The 19,150-nt window shown below is 35.6% G+C and overlaps 1 protein-coding gene across 16 annotated transcripts in view; it reads right to left on the reverse strand.

Moving 5' to 3' along the window:
- Positions 1-19,150, reverse strand: part of LOC118263888 (coiled-coil domain-containing protein AGAP005037) — a 355,131-nt gene that overhangs the window by 333,307 nt on the left and 2,674 nt on the right. For all 16 annotated transcript variants that reach the window (XR_004782630.2, XM_035576117.2, XM_035576144.2 and 13 more), the window contains exon 2: positions 4,203-6,022. Coding sequence is in view for 15 of the 16 variants with exons in the window: in XM_035576117.2 (XP_035432010.1) it covers positions 4,203-5,973 (1,771 nt within the window). In the remaining variant the exon portion in view is untranslated. The remainder of the gene's footprint in view (positions 1-4,202; positions 6,023-19,150) is intronic.

The following is a 19,150-nucleotide window of genomic DNA, read 5'->3' on the forward strand; positions in this document are numbered from 1 at the left end:
ATGTAATAATAGTTGTAATCTCCAGTAGATTGATTGATTAAGGCTGATCTTGCATGAATAACACGAAAACAAAAACGATTTAAAAAAAGTTCCTTTTCGGAAGCGTTGTGTTTACCCTGTATACAGTATACAGACAGACTGCAAAAAACGGTTTCCCATCGGATTAACCCTTACCTACTTCATGAATTCTAACGGTCTGAGCTCACAAGAGTTAGTGAGGCGTAAGTCTCGTTAGTCCAATCAATGGACCTCTGGCCTCTGGCCGCCTCACACACGAACGCTTGATGGCTATTTAATACACAATACTATTGATCTTACAGCAATTAGTGTAACATGCCATGCACCGACACCTCTAGTGCAATCAAGCAAGGTGTTGATTGAGAACTACACAACTATGTACATATTATTAGCCAATTGCTAGAGTCAATAGAATAGGGATGATGGACGGGTTATGAAAATTAAAAATGCATTTAGGCCGTCGGTTAGGTAATGAAAATTTATTAGATAGGTACGTAGTTTTGTTATTTTAGTTAGTTATAAGATAACAATATTTTGATAAAATGAGTAAAAGTATAGGAGTGTCTATAAATAGTTATATGAAACGTGAAGAAGTGGCGTCTCGCGATATTTCAAATCAATACACCGTCGAAATATTTGTTGCCCTAAGAAAATTAAAAATAAGTGTCTAATAAAGTCTTAAAAATTCAAAAAAACTGTACCAGACGGACATCAAAACAAAAATTAGTAATTTACTCAATGATTTATAAAACCTAAATCAATGCACTAACTATATTGATTCGTTGATATGTTGAACCGTTAAGATAAAGTATGTATCTTGAAAAAGATATCATTATGTTAACTAATTAATTATTTATTATACAAAGAGAATTATACATTTCGCAAAAAGATGAGACGTGATCGAGAATTATTTTTCTTATTAAAACCACTTAGTCGCTTAACAAAGAAAAGAAGTAGGTAAACATTTCGCTTTGAAATTTGTTTTGTATCGTTGAATACTTTATTTGAAAAGAGCCTTTGTATTGTGTGAAACAACAATAACAACACATTTAGCTATTTCATTAAGCGTTGTACCTTCTTATAAAAGGTGCTTCTAAACAGATGCCTCATGTAGCCGCCGTGTACGAATTTCCAATTTAAGAACACGTAGGTGTTCTTAAATTCGATTCTCTTGTTGCGTAATCACAGAAATATTACACTTATTTATCTAGCCTAATCTAGACTAAACTAAAAATTAAATTTAGTGTCTGTTGGTAATATTGAAATAACCACCACCACCTTTTTACTACTACGACCAAATCGTAAGCAACAGCTAGTTTCATCTACATACCTATATGTGTACAATGATACTAATAGTAACCTAACTAGTTACATAAAATTTTGATAGAGGATATTAGTAACTAGATGGATGGTTTCACAACAGCACTAAAACAAAATATTCCAGGATAACTATAGGATTTTTTCAATATTTAACAAAAAACAAATATGATACATGTGTACATTGTACAGTAAAACCAATAGGCAGATTGTATAACAAATTGTAGACTCGCATTGTTAGGTTTAAAATTCGCTGCAACATCAAATCTCTGTTTGCGTGAAAATTGTATGGATACGGAACGGTGATGTTTACTGGAACGTTAAAACTATAGAGTGGGAACCGGGAAAACAGGCAAAGTAAAAAAGTCAAACTTTATTTTACAAGTCCGTTTTTGCGGATTGTTTTATTTACAAACTGCTTTTATTAATGTAGGTGCTGAAGTGCGGGAGAGACATGCTTCGGCACGAATGGGCCGAGGACTCACCGAAAACCGACGTGAAACAACGCTTGCGTTGTGTTTCGTTGTGTGAGTGAGGTTACCGGAGGCCCAATTTCCTCCCTTCCCAATCTTCCCAATCCCCGATTCCCTAACAACCCTTAAATTCCTAAACCCAAAAAGGCCGGCAACGCACTTGTAACGTTATAGGCCCTCAGATCTGCCAGATCACATAATTTACTTAGTTTTAAAACATTGCTCAAAAGTAGACAAAAAACTTTATAAAAAAAAACTATACGTTAACTGTATAAGTTAGAAGATGCATCAAAAGCCAAGTCACACGAATAACTAGTAGTTAATATTCTCTTTTTCAATCTGCACGAAGTGGCGGTTTGTCAACTTGCTGATCGGAAACGTGCAGGCGCTGGGACTCATTCATCATTGACTGCCCGCGGCTTGCATCGTCAGCGCTTCCAACCCATATACCCGATTGTAGTAAAATTGATAAAAGTGATAACTGTAGCATATTCGTATTGATTACATTTCATATTAGTTATTATTTGTTTTTAAAAAAACCTGTAGCTTTTCAGTGTCGATAAAGTTAGGTATAACTAGTTAATAGGTTTTTTTGTTCCTAAGTCCTACACATTTTGTAGATAAACTATAAAGTAATCAGTACAGTATTAACTACAAATTAACGATATACCTACTCGTATTTTTTAATCAATTCGCTGTGGTTTAGAGGAATCTCGTGCCACAAAAATTAATCAATCAGGTAGTATTTTATAGCCACTGATCATAGTTAGGGTTTGTCCGTATGAACTAAATTAATTGTCACCTAGTTGGCAAGTACAGAAGAGGCCGATGTCGGCCTTACCGAGTAGAGACAGTAGACATAGCTACTGTAATAGATACCTAGATGCTGTGCACTTCCTAAGGGAAATTGGTTTAGCGGTTGCAATCAACGAGGTCACTTAACTAAGGGTTAATTGCACAGGTGATTGAAATTATATTGACGGTTACAAAGTTATTAATGTAACTTTGTCGATATAATGAGATTGCTGTGGCTGTGCTTTTGTGGTGGTTAGGGAAGATGACAGTTTGTCATATTCAATTCCTCCTTCTTTTGCTGTGTCAAATAAAAAATGAAACAATAGTTTCATAATGTTTTGTAAATAAATCAATTAAAGAGATGATACTCTAATAAAACCATCAGCAGGAAAAATTCATTTAGTTACCACCGACTTAACCTTCCTACTGTTTCGTTCTTTTCATAGAAATATTCATTTCTTATATCCATGCTTTTTGAGCAGGAGTAACTATATTACTTCCTTTCCTATATCGAAGAATATTAACAATTGGTAAATAGGATGGTAACAGCTGCATTGTATTGTCCTTGTTCGAGACGCCATGGTTTTCCGGGGATGCTTCTTTACATTAAGTAGAGACAAACGCAGTTTTTCCTCGTTATTATTCCAGTGACATTACGCTACGGCGCACTTTGCTCGCTGCAATGCGATGCACAATACTGTGCTATTTCTTAAAAGCAGTTTCAAAATTGTTTGTTTCTGTTTGTGATATTTCATTTAGTTTTATAAAGGAATAACTTGTTAATTAGCTTTACCGTTTCAAAGATTTTTTGGGAAATCCTTGGATAAAAAGTATCCTATATACGTTGTTGCTTTGCCTATTATTTTTGTGTTGTACCTAAGTACTTACTTAACTTTAACTACATAAAAAAAAATATTACAAAAGTTTAGCTGTGTATATATCGTCTAAATAACGCAGATTGACTAATTGCACCAACACGAGACCGGTTTTGTTTTGACAAGATTAATAAACACGTTTTAAAAATATTTTTAACATGATCCTCAGTTTTTTCAATGTTTCCATGCACAGTTTTTAAACAAGCTATCCTCCATAAGCTGACATAAAAAATGAAAGTTTAAACGTTATCTGTCGCACAGATTGAAGCTTAAAGCGATTATTATTAAGCCGCAACAGCAGCCGCGGTAAATCAGAACGTACACAGATGTACGCAATGCCAGGAAAATATTTACAGAACCAACACGGCGTAGTTAAAGTCGGACGACACACAGGTCAGAGTTCCGTAATAAGCACTATTTTATGTGGACTTTACGCTGAAAGGATATTATATGAATTTCAAACTAACTTTGTATTTTAGTTCATGAAATAGGTGTTTATTTTACTCTACTGTTGCACTTGCACAGTTACGATTACTGCGCCTAGAGTGTTTGGTACTATACGTCTCTAGTTTCTTTCATTGTAATTTTGTTACGTTTTGTCATGTTAAATATGTTAAAATAAACTAACTACAAATCCGCATTCGCAATGGTCCACAATTTGTTTCGCAGAAGTAAACAAACATTTCATATTACAACAGCAGTAACTAGTTAGTTCTACACTTACCTTTTTGCACGTTGCCCTGCATTATCCTTTGTATTTCACCAGCTTCGGATCCACTTTCAGATTCGGAACACAGCGATTGTCCAGCACTAGTCAACTGCACAATTTTCTTGTTAGTCACAACTTTTTTACCCCCGACACTAGTGGTTCGCACAGGAGGCCGTGGAGGCACACGCGACGATATCTCACTAACTTTTTGGACATTTCGTGGCTGAAGGCTTTGCACTTTATAATCATTAACTTTCAGTTCATTATCACTTTTACCAACACTTCCAGTTTTACCATATCGGTCTTCAAAACTAACACGTTTCGATGAACCTACACTTCGACTATCTTGTGGCATACTCCGATAATAAATCGGCATTTTTTGTTCTTGAAATGCCGGGGATGCTGTTCTTGCCATAATTTTTTCCGGATGACGATAAATAATTTCAGGTTCGTCAACAGTAGTTCGAAGTTGAATGAAAGTATCAGTTCTTCTTTCAGGAGCACCTCTAGCGAATGGAGTTGAGGCATAAATTGGTTGATTCATAGAGTAACTTTGTAGGTCATGTCCGCGCGGTAAACTGCAACTTCTGGGCTCCACTGTATATGAAAAAGAGTTTGGAGTGCTGCAATTAGAATTAGCAGAGGTTTTAAACCGCATTGGACTTTTTAAAGAAGTGTTAAGAGACTGTCTAATTAAGTACTCGTCTTCCTTCTGTTTCAGTTCCTTCAACTTTTGCCAATAAAAAGCTTCAACTTTTTGCCTAGTTTTTTCTTTATCCCCCGAATCTTGCCTAGGGTTTTCTGGTAATGTTGGAGTCATTCTTTGACTGTACTCTGATCTAGGCGATGATGTAGCTTTATTACGAAGACTCGTTCTGCTCAAAGAATTCCTTTTTTCTTCAGTCTCAAGCATGGTTTTTCTTACGTGTTCATACGGAGAAACAGTTTTTGGCATATTCGGTATTTTATGACTAATTGGCATTGGTGAAGTTGGCGCTGAATAATTATATGGTTTTGCATTGCTTTCCTGTCTTTTATAAGGAGTGGGTTCCTTAGGAGCTTGTTCATTTTCTTTATTATTATCAAACGATAAACTACGGGCTCTTGTTGGCTGTATTGTTCTTACTTCGGCCTCTTTTTTCGGAGATATCAAAAATTTTGTGCTCACCCGTTTTATTTCTGCTCCGACCGAAGCTGGGTTGGTTTGTGCTTGAGACGCTCTATAAATTTCAATTTCATCAAACGGCGATATTTTATCGTTCAGTTTCTCCAGCGAATGATAGTAAACGTCCGGATATTGGGTGTTATCGAAATTATTCACTTGATTACTTCGATTCGACGAGTGCGGCGAGTGAGGCGCCTGCGCCATTTCGTTGAACGGTTTAGGTGGTACCTGTGGTCGTGCAGTGTAGTTGGTGTAGGCAAAACTTTCGACTTCAGAAATTTCGTTCGTGTCAATCGATTTGTTTTTCGTACTTTCGGATACAAGTGTGCTACTTGATGAATGGTGACTTGATATATCGTTGCTTTGCGTTTCGTTATCACTCTGAGGACGTGTTGTTAAATTTTCATATATACGTTCATTATTATCTTCCAATCCTTGACCGTTTTTATCTGATCTTATCGAACGGGGATTTTGATATTGATTACCTTTAGAAGATTCTGTGGCACCTTTTGCATTTGACTTGGACTCTTTTGCTGATTTCTCTTTTGATTTGTGAGAAAAAAATAGATTTGGGAATATTTTCCGAAAACTGCCACCTCGTTTTTTACTGCTTTCCGCCATTTTGTAGGTGGTGGTGGTGCTGCTTCGTGACAGAGGAAAAGATTTTTACCTGTAAACAAAACAACAGCCAAGTTAATGACATAAAAATCAAAGTAAAGCATAATAATTAATCTTTATCTAATAAAACAATTAACTAGGTTAATTACAAATACCTTTAGTAGGAGGTGGGTTTTTTTATTTGTTACATTTTAAAACGAAGTTCTACATAAATTCCTTGCAATAACAACAACAAAACGGTTAAAAAGAGGAATTCCTATCATAATACATAGATAGACAATCTACATGTCATACATGTCATACATACATTTATAGATATTATAATAATATCCTAAATAGACATAAACAAATACATCAATCATAATACCATTTCCCATTATCACATAGCTTCATAACAACGACTCTCAATAAAGCGATCAATTCTGTTTCACTTCATACATTGACTGTCGCATGGTGTTATTCATGGAATTTAGTTAAGAGGACATCGGATTCTAATGGGCATAACTGTGTTCAGAGTAATGTTTCATGTTTCATGTGGTGGTTAGCAGGTACTCCATCATCTCTCATTAAGAGGATTGCCGCCATATCGCCAACCAATACTGAAATAACAATCGAATAGCGAGGCAACGGTGAACCAGTGACTGTTTTCTACCGATGAGATATTATGGACATACAATCGGGTTACTTTTAGCAACAACATTTTAAGTAATCTACTAAGTGAAGTGTTTTGGGCTCTAATTGTAATTAACGTTTTGACAATTATATTGTTCGTGAATTAGCGATTTTTTATTCACTGCTAAATGTTATAGCTGCACAGTTGACGGGGAGGATCGCGATTCCCGCACGGAGCAACTCTTCATGTGATCCACCAATTGTAATACTTTCGGTCTGGATGTCATGTTTATGTTTGTAAACGCACCCACGACACAGGAAAAGAGTATCATCTGGGGCAACGTTTAAGAAAAGGAAATGGCGTAACCTATCTACCTAAAAAGAAATGGATGAGAAAATATTCATATCGAGATCGTAAAAGAAAGAAGTTACATACTTCATCTTAAAGCCGATTGAACAGATCTGAGCTGTAACCTAAATTGTAAATAAAATGAACCAAACTATTTCAATAGTCACTCCAGTAAACCAAAGGCGTATCACTATAAATCTAGTCGTAGAATGATTGAAAGGGTTCGATGGAATTACGTTATACAAATCCAACGTAAGCTCCCTGAAATGTCGCCGACAAAACATCGATAGGCTTGGTACAGAGGCTGCTTCAAGTGGTGTATCGGTGTAATTGAGCCCTGTCAGGCTGTCACGTACCTGACAATCAAACGGTGTAGCGTATTGCCTCTCTAGTTTATTCGGTGCAATACATTCTAACTATAGTACGTACGTACTTTACATAAGACACAAGTTATTAGCATGTAAAATAGCTGCTTTAGATAAATTTGCTACTTTAGATAATATTGATAAATGAACTTGTTGTTTAAAATACTTAATGCGACGTATCTAGTCAGTTAGGAAATGATGTTCTGAACGTGTCATATAGCGTGACTAGCCTTTTTTAAGAACTTGTTCAATACAAAAATACACATTTACCAGGCCAAATATGTTTCAGTCAGACCAAACTGACCTCAAATCAATAAAATAGTAATGGTCCAACATTTATCTTATTCGAAACAAGAAAGCTTGTCATTCCTACACTAGAAACAATATTTTGTTACTAGAATATCTAGATAGGAAGGCTAAAGCAAATCCTATCTGGTAAAAATATCGGGGTAAGGCAAGGTACATAAATCGATGTTCAATCATGGATTGGAAGCTTGCCAACGTAATTTTCAATACACCATTAAAGAGTTGCGGAGCATCCCGTAGTCCCGTCCCGGATACCAGATATATATTTCCGTTTAGGTTAGTTTCGATATTTATTTAGATAGATGGAAGATCTGCCTGTAGCTTCGTTCATACAACTACCAAGATATTGATATACAGGGTGTCCCTGAAATCGACGTCCAACAGGCACCAGATGATCGGCAAGGTTCCAACTGTTATCAGAAAAATATAAAAAAAAATCTAAGTCCTACAGTTTTAAAATTACAGTGACTTATGTGTTATCCACGAAAAAGTACACCCTGTGCCAGTCTTTTGACTCTTGTTGCTACAAATCTTTATTTTTTCGTCTGCAGTCTTCCTTACCGTATCCTGAATAGTGCTCCAGTAATATGGAATCATAAATTCTTAGCCAACTGCTTTAGATTGGAAAACATTGTTAGTTTTAGAGGAACCAAATACTCTGAATAAAATTTTCATCTTACTTTAAGTGACTGTACTGAATAAATTATGTATGGCGCTAGTAGTGGCAAATTTCACCAAAGTTGGCGCATTTAATAAGGATTATAAAATGGTATAGCACTTTGCACATTATTTCTTAAATTCGACACAAAAAAAGATTTTCCAACGAAACTCCGTTTCGATGAATTTATTTGAACTTACTAAAATTTCTTCTAGTGTACTCAAATCATACGTTACAACCTCGTATGCACTAGACAACACTTTGCACGCGATTTGTTATCATCGTGTTGAAAATCAGCGAGGATCTCTTGTGATCTTGTCAAACAACATTGTCTGTCTACTCATGATTTCGCTTGCAACATTCGTCGGCAATATTATCGCTAGAGGAACTGTTGTTATGTATCGTGTTTCACTAAATAATATTGAATGATTGCAATATGATGTTCATAGTGCATCAAACACATTATTAAATGTGTAGTAAAATCAAAAGGAACGGACGCGGCAGATTCATGTACACAGCATATCGACGCGATAGTTGTATGGTGTACATGAGCCCTTATCCACAAATACCCGTCATATCCCCATCAAAAAAAAAAGGACTGAACGAATCCTCCGATTAAGTTACATGTTCATGCCTTGTGATCAAATGCGGTATGAAGCATCAAAATGTTCTTTAGTTTGACGAGAATGATTTATTTGCACCGTTACAAGAAATTGCAGGTAAAGTTAAAAATAATTAAAAATTAAATAATCAACACGGTGCAAAAAAGCCAGTGCTTAGCTAAAATCCCGTAGCCCTAGTACGATGGCTCGAGATGCACAACACCAGTTCCTCTAGCGATAATATTGCCGACGAATGCTGCAAGCGAAATCATGAGTAGACAGACAATGTTGTTTGACAAGATCACAAGAGATCCTCGCTGATTTTCAACATGATGATAACAAATCGCGTGTAAAGTGTTGTCTAGTGCATACGAGGTTGTAACGTATGATTTGAGTACACTAGAAGAAATTTTAGTAAGTTCAAATAAATTCATCGAAACGGAGTTTCGTTGGAAAATCTTTTTTTGTGTCGAATTTAAGAAATAATGTGCAAAGTGCTATACCATTTTATAATCCTTATTAAATGCGCCAACTTTGGTGAAATTTGCCACTACTAGCGCCATACATAATTTATTCAGTACAGTCACTTAAAGTAAGATGAAAATTTTATTCAGAGTATTTGGTTCCTCTAAAACTAACAATGTTTTCCAATCTAAAGCAGTTGGCTAAGAATTTATGATTCCATATTACTGGAACACTATTCAGCATAAAGTAAGAAAGATTGCAGACGAAAAAATAAAGATTTGTAGCAACAAGGGTCAAAAGACTGGCACAGGGTGTACTTTTTCGTGGATAACACATAAGTCACTGTAATTTAAAAACTGTAGGACTTAGATTTTTTTTATATTTTTCTGATAATAGTTGGAACCTTGCCGATCACCTGGTGCCTGTTGGACGTCGACTTCAGGGACACCCTGTATAGGTAACTTATTTGTGTAATACTAAAATTTTTCTTAACTTCGATACTATTTTATGTAGGTATGGGCTAGGCTGGTAAAGGAACAGACGGATCAACTGACGGTAAACAATGGGCACCGTCTTTGAACACCCGCAACACCAATCGAGTTACAAGTGCGTTAAAGGGGATTTAGGGGATTGGGTTGGGTAGGAATTGGGCCTCTGGTCTAACATGGTGAAACACAACGCAAGCATTGTTTCATGTCGTTTTTTTCGAGGCTGTAGTGTATCACTCTGGTAGAGCCGGCCCATTGGTGCTGAAGCATAGGCATAGCTCTCCCACTTATGTCTATCAGTCTCACTCTTGTTATAAACTTATTTGTTTCTTCAGATTTTCTCTCTTTTGCTTACACAACAAACTAACTGGCTCCTCTCGCGTCGTCATTAACTGGTTATAGGTGGCTTCCCTCCAGTGTTCTCATCCTCATTATCACTGCCGATAATAGTGCCAATTCTAGTTACTTCTTTTTTTGTTTTATGTTTTATCTGTTCTTAAAAGCTTTTTGTCTTGTATTTTTGGTTTTGACAATTAAAACTCGTATATTTTCTGCCCCTGAATAACCAGCAAACCATCTGAATATGTATGTAACATCTACTACATACCTACAGCTACTGATAAAATACCTCAACACAACCAACAAATCCATGTGTTTCGGTAATGGTACCCAATGAATATTGAATGCTACGACGCAGGCTGTACACCGTTTATCACTTAAATAATATATTACTTCGGAATATTGACTGACTCGTCTATAAACGGAGACGGCATACCTAACTACATGGTCAAATCCTCATTTTGTATCAAAGCTCGAATTTGGTTCAATAATAAATGCATAGCGCCCTAAATCTGTAAGAAAGTGGTCAATCGTTTAGTTATTTATTTATCTGGGTAGAACACTAACCTAATTTTCACAAATAGGTAGAAACGTTCGGGAAGTTAGCAAGTTCAAGAAGAGTGAAAGTTGTAGACAGTTAGAAACATTGAACTTCTAATTCATTTAATTAAGAAAGTAAACGTTAGTCGTTGGCTATAAATACGAACGGGAGGGGAAAAATCTAACATAAGTCTATACCGTCGCGCTTTTTAACCCACCCACTTTTCAACAATAACCTATATTACACGGGTACTTCTATTGCCATCACACTTCACACTACTGTTGTAGATATGAAAGTTTGTTTGTTTGGATGTTTGGCCGTAAATCACGCTGAAAGTACACAACGGATTTTTAAGAAATTTGGTATATCTACATACAGGGTATAAGCTGATTTTCGTGATAGGATTTTTTATCCCACGGGAACGTGGCTGTGGCCGCTGGCAGAAGCTAGTATAACATATAATTTTGTATATTAAAAACGTATGTGCCAAAAAATAGACAGTAGGTTTCGGTAATATTTTATGGCTTGTATTTATGGCTAGTAAATACAATTACAATAAGAAAAAACTATAAGTAGGTAGTTAACTACACCAGACGCAAAGGAACCTAGTTATCAATAAATAACAAAATAGACATAACAGACACAAGACTTGAAACTACAACGATACTGATAAATCGTATATTTTCTTTAAAACATGATAAAAGTTATGTCATTTAGTTGATAAGAGGCGGAGAGAATAATCGGGCCGTTCCTGATTTCGTAATAATATTTATCGCAGGGTTCGGGACAATCTCGGTCGTTTGGTAACTTTGAAGATTAAGTACGGCGCAGCTCACCATCATGTTACAAGATAAAATATAATATGTATTAGAGTGTAATATACTGTAAGACTTTTTTAAAGTATTTTTTCATTTTATTGTAATGTGTGTGTGAGGGTCCCTAGTTCCAATGAAGCAAATTATGTAGTTATCATAGATAATAATTATAATCAGGTTTTTCGAAGCCAAAACGGGAGTGCAACTGCTGAGTAAGAATCTCGGGTTCGATACCCGGGTCGAGCAAACAAATATTAAATAGATTTCGGTTTTACAAAAATGCTTAAGGAATTTGAAATTGTGCCCAGTTTACCCATTATCTACACTTCATTGGACATTGGAGGTCTTAGATATCAAGTCACTACAAGCATTAGGTAGGAGCCAAGCAGCAAAATTGAACAAATCTTTTTCTCTTTTTCGTCCCAATGCGCGAAATCCAAGATCCTTGCTTGGTTTAAATATGTAATAGTTATCACAATTTACATTATTTCAGTCAGAATTTTCAGTACCTAAGCTTTTCATTTCGCCTAAAATAATAAATTGAAGTACTTATTTATTTTATCTAGAAACTTTCAAAAACTAATAACTTTCGAAGAAATAATATTTAGGTAACTACTTGAAGAAAGTTCTCAGAAAACGAATCTTAAAATAGAAGTATGTAACTACTTGAAAACGAAAGACCTAGTACTAACAATCAAAGCCTACCTAATTGGCTCAACGCACAGAAATAGATAAAATATACCTACATATAATATGTTTTTCTAAGTAGGTAGGTAGGTACTAGGTACCTACTATTAGTGCAACCACAGGGCGACCGCAAGTGGCCGCGTTAAAGGTTTTAAAACGATATTTACACTCGAGAATGCCAAGTTGATAACATGTCTACTTGTCCACTATTATAAATGAAGTGGAATATAGGTATTTAATTAGACACGACATTGAACATAAATCAAAGACTAAAATAAGCTAGATTTTTCAATGTACTTATACAGTTCTGTGTCCATAAGTAATATTTCTCCATTTCCATTATCCACCGAATTACTAAAGATATGTAGGTAATATAAAAATAAGTAACAGCCTGTATTGTGTTCCTGATATTTATAAAGTTCTTTGACGGAAAATGTTGCACATATGTAGTTAGTTATTGAGAAAATGGTTCCCAAAACATAAGTCCTATCATCTATCATTAAATTACCCAAAACACAAGTAGTTAGGTAACTATCATTTTTGCCCGTTCATCTTAAAAAACACTGTACCTATCTGAATGTCATTTTCCTGTAAATCTATGACCTAAACAATAACATATCAATTTCGCAATTTCGCAACAAGTATGCGCCATATTGAATTTCCGGGGACATCGACAGCACTCCTCGCCTTTGAATCAGTTTGTTACAGGAATCCGGAGGAAAACATTTATTAATATAATTTATTTTCTCATTTCTGTTTGTTATATTTGATGGAACAATTCTGTTTCTTTATTCCGTATGTAGGAGAGTGCCCTCTTACCTATGCAATAAAGCAACAGAATTATTAGACAAGCGTCTATTGTATACATATAAATTAAATTCTTGATAAAATTACTTAGGTACATATCTACATAAGATACAAATGTTGTGGTGGCCCAGAGATTTAAGACGCTCGCTCGGTGCGGGTTCGAAACCTAGCAAGCAACGGTGAGAACCAATGTGACCATTTCCGAGTTATATAAACATTCCTTTTAAGATGATTTAGACACCACTGACAAATTGTGAAGGAAACCGTCGTGAGGAAACCTGGGCTTATAATTTATAGTTTAAGTTTGAAACCCATCCGTACCGAAGCATGGCTCTCCCACACTTAAATTTTAACATAACTACATACATAAATTTCTTTAGGGTCGGCGCGTAGCATGGTTATTTTCGTCCAAGAACAATGCACATTTCCTGTGGGACGTGAACGGAAACGTGTGCAAAAACTGCTTTAAATTAAGCAACAGAAATAAACAAAGTTTTTAAATTTAAATTTTAACACACGAACTGGATTGTATTGTGTGGATAAAAGCAGATAAACTGCTAACTATTTCAAGAGAGAAGACCATGTAAGTACGAGACGATAGTAGCAATTAGGCATGTAAAGCTGTAGACTGTCTATTAATGATGCATAGGCAAATCGGTTGAGACCAAACTCAGGACGTTGAAAGTCTGTTTGCTACTCGTACGTCGTACCATTACTGAAATAGCTAGGCTAGTCTGCTGCAATTCCATTTATAGTAAAGATGTTTGCGCGCTAAAATGTCTCATGCCTGTGTCTGCAATTACACAGGTACTTCATGCAGGAACAAAGAAACGCCGTTTCTCCCTTGAGTACGTAGACAGTCACGCAAGGGAAAGAAATAACAGGCGCCAACTCCTTCAACATAGAAATAGGCACAATGTAAGGAAAAACACATTCGTGTTTCATAGTCGACTGTATGTAACTATGTATGATAGGGATAGAGTTATGAAATCTTCTCTACTGTACTGTACTGTACTAAAATCTTTACCTATCCGCCATAACTAACTATTGTACATATGTTTACCAATTAACTGCATAACAAATAAAAGGGTATCTAAAACAAAAAGAAATGCGTCTTATTTCTACAAAAAGATATTATTATCTTACATTACCTATGTAGCAGTAAGCTAATGCGAGTAAGATGTGCTATGTAGCTGCACGAGGAAGATGCACAGCTTGAGTATGCGATGTATCGATACCAGGGAAACCATCAACAGACCATATCCATAGCACGCATCTGTCCATGCCACACTTTTTTCCATAGCTATAAAAATATATTTTAGTTGAACCCGTTTCCACCAGTGCTATGCTATGTGTACCAATGAATATGACTGGTGGAAAATCAAATGTAGCATAACAGATAAAAATTAAACGTAGCATAACAGATACCAAATATCTAGTGGAAAAGCACGCTAATACAATAAGCCTCCAGCAGAAGTTAATAAAATTAAAAAATCCAGTTGGATATTTTCCAAATGTCCACTACAAATTACATTATCATGAGTAATGCGGTCACAAAATGCACTGGTAAGAAGTACCCACAGTTTATCTGTACCGAGGCGTGGTAGATTAGATACTCATAAATAAGGTCACCTCTGTTTACATTTTTTATCGCGATCGAAGTTTTATTCACATAATTTGCACAGTGTGTTGGTTTAAGCCTATAAGCATATGAAAAAATATATTCCTACATCGTCATAAATCATTAAATACAAAATTGTACATCAATGCGATAAGAAACTAACCATGGGGCAAAAAAAGGAACCTTATGACTATTTATATCAATGAAACTAGTCAGATCACAGCGGTTATACGTTGACTAACCTCACTATAATACAATAATGTAATACATTTTTTGCATATCTAACAACATTTTTTACGGTGTATATTTTGAAGAATTTACAATGGCAAGGAACAAGGCAGTCAGACAAGCTATTTTACTGGTATTAAAATAAAAATTGATTCAGTACAGAGACGGTAATCATTGGTTGGCTACAAAAACCATATATTTAATTCAGTGTAATACATACTAGCTACTGCCTCTTTACTGACTGGGTCTGGGTCATTCGTTATGTTTTACCTGCATACTAAATTGTTTGGCTAACTATTTTTTTATCACTTTTCAGGCCTTTATCCTGAAGTGGGAGGACCACGGCTAAAAATAAAATAAATAACTATTCAGTTTAAATGTACTAAAGTTATATAAATTCTAATAACTAACACACGTTGTGTATGTTTACACTGAGAAAATGTCTCGGACGGATTTGATCAAAATTCGACTCCGTAACCAGTGCACAGAGTACTATTATTATTATAGATGGAAACCAGTGCATCCATGAGGGTGAGAGCATCACCCTCCCGAACAATGAATCACGTAATTTTACCACGTTGCGTCTGGTAACTAAGTGAGAGTTTCGGATGCCCAACTAATTTAATTAACAAGGTACGCCCTCATTTTCAGACAGCACGGTTCCCTGAAAATGCTGACGCTATGTAACAATATAACAATATTACCCTTATAACAATATCTTTCGTGGCTTGTATCAGAATGGTGATATTCTTAATATTGCATGTGCATTAGGTCATTGTAGCGCCACTTTCGGGTGAGTTTTAATTAATTTTTTAACGAGCAGGCAGAGCAACTAGTTATCTGCCTACTTTTATTAATGTTACTAGATTCACTTCTCCGCTTTTGCCGTTAACTTGCTAGATAAATGAATTATCAAACATAAAAATAATATTATTAACTATATTCAGACCAATAAGGTAGGTTAGAAAATAACTAGTTCAAAGAATAGCTCGTTAAAACGAACAAGAAACAACTAATGAGAGTTTGTTTATAACTAGAGAATGGGTATAGATAGGTCATTTAACAGAAGTAGAGCCGTTACAATAATTCTTTTTCACCGACTCAATTGTCGATAAAATCGAGAAGAAAAATCCAATCGATCCACATGTCTTACAGCTTTCTTTCTGTGTATTACGAACGTGAAATTGCAGATATTGGTACCCGACATTCCGAATGAATGCTAGAAAATGTGATAGCTCGGTGCACTGCGCTGTGAAATGCAATCACATGTCATTTCATGCGATAGATGGCATATCGGAAATAACTATTTTGCAGTCTGGATTTTTTTAGTTAATAGTTAGTCAAGTTTTTTTACAGCCTGTTCGAATTCTAGCCAGAGCCTGAGTTAGAGTGATAGTTAATGAGAAAGCTGTGAATTTAGAGTGTACAGATACACTCTTACTTCACAAACTTTTTTTGAGTGTTTACAAGATTATTTCATAGTACATAGTAATGGCTCGTCTTGGCGGGGGCACTGCCGTGCCCCCAGATATGGTAGAATAACTAAAAAATAATATTAAACGATACTCAGTTTCAAACAACTTTAAGAAAGAAAATTGTAATGATGTCTGAATCTATACATTTTTATGTAGACACAGACATAGCACAGAACAAACAATTGTGAATTAATTGTTCCATTGCTAATGATAGCAAATAATTGAAGTCTGGAGTGCCTACTTGAGTCGCGGCGGACGATGCATGGTAAATTGTTAATTTAATGGCCTTGCACTTCCCTGTTTGCGCACCTAATTGAGTCTGTTTAAACTGTCTATTGTACATAATTGAAGCGGAACTTTCGTTGTGCAATGATTTTGAATACTTTAGTAACTATTTTAACTTGTATAACTACCTGTTGAATGGAATTTAGGAAATACGCTTTTAAAGAGTTCATAACTAACAAAATATGAATCGCTGGCTAAAAAGCTTGGTGAATCGTTAGTATTACACCAGTTACTAGTTACCATTAGTGTCCATAAAGAATCAGTACTTAATTGCAATATTTTTTTTTAGTAAAATTAGTAAAGTTTCATTGCAATCGACTGACCAATTTACTTGGCAACTTCCAACCTCTCCTGCTATGAAGTATTTTGAAATGGACAAAAACTCGATAAGCATTTAGTCACAATTTAGCCAATGCCAACGTATAAGAACAATGGAAACAACTTCAAAGCAAAATCCCAAAAAAACAAGATTTGTTAATTGAAGATTTTGTGCTGTAAATCCTGCAATGACATCGGTGAAATAAACTTTCTGTCCAGAAAGGAGATAGGATTGTTGTACCGGTAACCCAGTCCTGTTCCAAGAGCTGTTTGTTTCATTCAAACTTTGTTCGGAATTGGACGGATTCCCAGGACCAGGTTTTAGTTAATAGCCCCCTTAATTGTTGGATTTTGGTGTTGTTTTTGGTGCTTTGTGACTAAACAGTGGCTGGTGACTTTGGAATTAGTTAGAATGGCAGCTGAATTCTCAATAAGAAATCAACTTTAAAAAAGACGTAATAGTTATAGTACATATACATATAACTAATATATGTATGAACTAGTTAGTGATTTATGAAGTTCGTATAGTACCTAACTACCTAGTTATGTGTAATTACACTATGTCTATATGTCAATAACAGCCAGTTTCAATAACCTATCTGCTACAGATCTACCTATGCGACGTTCAAGAAAAAAGAGATGCAGCTTAATTGGTAGAGCACTGACGCGATAAATCGGATATCACGGGTTAGTATAACATTTATTACCAAATATCTTATTAATTAGTATAGTCGGTATAGTAAGAGATATACTAAAGAATAGTTAAACTAATCATTAAATGTCTCTCAGAATTCGGTAGACTATTTGCGACACGTATAAACAAAATAGTTTTGGTCGGAAATCCCCAGTTAATAGCGCCGCCGTTCGAAATCTGTCGTGTCTCGGTGTTTAGGTTTACAAATTGAACCGGAGATTACTCCGGCTCAATTAGGTATTTGTATATCGGAGCCTAATTAAATACCCTAACAGATTTCAATTAACTGTGCTTCCGTATTACCTTATTTAGATTAAGTAATTAAGTTAACAGGTCGTGCGTACGGCGCGTCGCGTACCGCGTGTGCTTCAAAGAGCCAGACCACCACAGATGGGGCCCATTAGGGCTGATGCCCGATCCAGAGCTGCGGACAATGTAACACCGGAGCTCCGGCTCAAAGCAGGAGAGTTTTTGGTTAGTAAGAGTCTGACACTCCCTCTCGCTTCATCCAAGGCGGGAACAGTTATTGGATATGATCTTACACCTCAAAAGTTATCAGATTAGAATACAAAGATACAACTTTTGTCGCGTCATTTTTAGTATACGCTAAATGCATGTGTTACAAGGTAACGCATGTTGTGGAGGTAATACATGCGTCGGATACGATCTGATGCTTACAAGGAAGGTCAATGCAACGTTTACGCAACATACTATGTGATGTTAGCATTCTACCAAGTAAATGCTAACATCACAGTCAGTCAAGGTTCATTTTCTAGACGCAGAAATTAACTTGAAATTTTAAAGCTGTTTTTCACTTTACTCCCAACGCTCTAAGTTTGAAATCGCCCATCCAACTTGGTGTACGCATTATACGCATAGTTAACCTACTAATATTATAATTGCTAATATATAAAGATAATATATTCTTGTAGTTATTTAATTGCACTTTTGAATTATGAATAAAACTTTTTTAAACTAGTTAAAGGAATAAAGATGAAAGTTGGAACAGCATTAGATTATGACCTGGAATAACACCACAGGCAATTTTTTATCCCACGGGAACAAGGACGAAGCCGTTGACAGAAGATAGTTAGTGGTGAATTGGTAAATAATAGAAGTATTTCCCGCAGCGCGCACTTATAGTTACTTATAAGCATTGTCATATGCCGTCTTCATTTACAACTTACATACAATCTAACGACAAAAGCTAAATAACTAAGTATATTTATTAAGAAATGGTCAGCGGCCGGGAAAATATTCGCTTATTTTGATCTAATTAACGAACATCGCATGTACCTACATGTAATAGGTCTTCCAAACGAATATGTCAGAGCTCATGGACTATAGAACAATGTACATAATACAGAGATATACAAAATATACTAGGCACATGTACATAATTTCCCCAAGGCCTTTCTGAAGCTAGTAACATGCTCTTTATTTACTAAGAACCGTAGATACCAGGTGGATTCTGATCGTAGTTGGGAAAATTACGTAGCTAATAGGCAGGTAGGTATTTTATATT

The sequence above is a fragment of the Spodoptera frugiperda genome, chromosome 25 (assembly GCF_023101765.2).
Source record: "Spodoptera frugiperda isolate SF20-4 chromosome 25, AGI-APGP_CSIRO_Sfru_2.0, whole genome shotgun sequence".
NCBI classification, from domain to species: Eukaryota; Metazoa; Arthropoda; class Insecta; order Lepidoptera; family Noctuidae; genus Spodoptera; species Spodoptera frugiperda.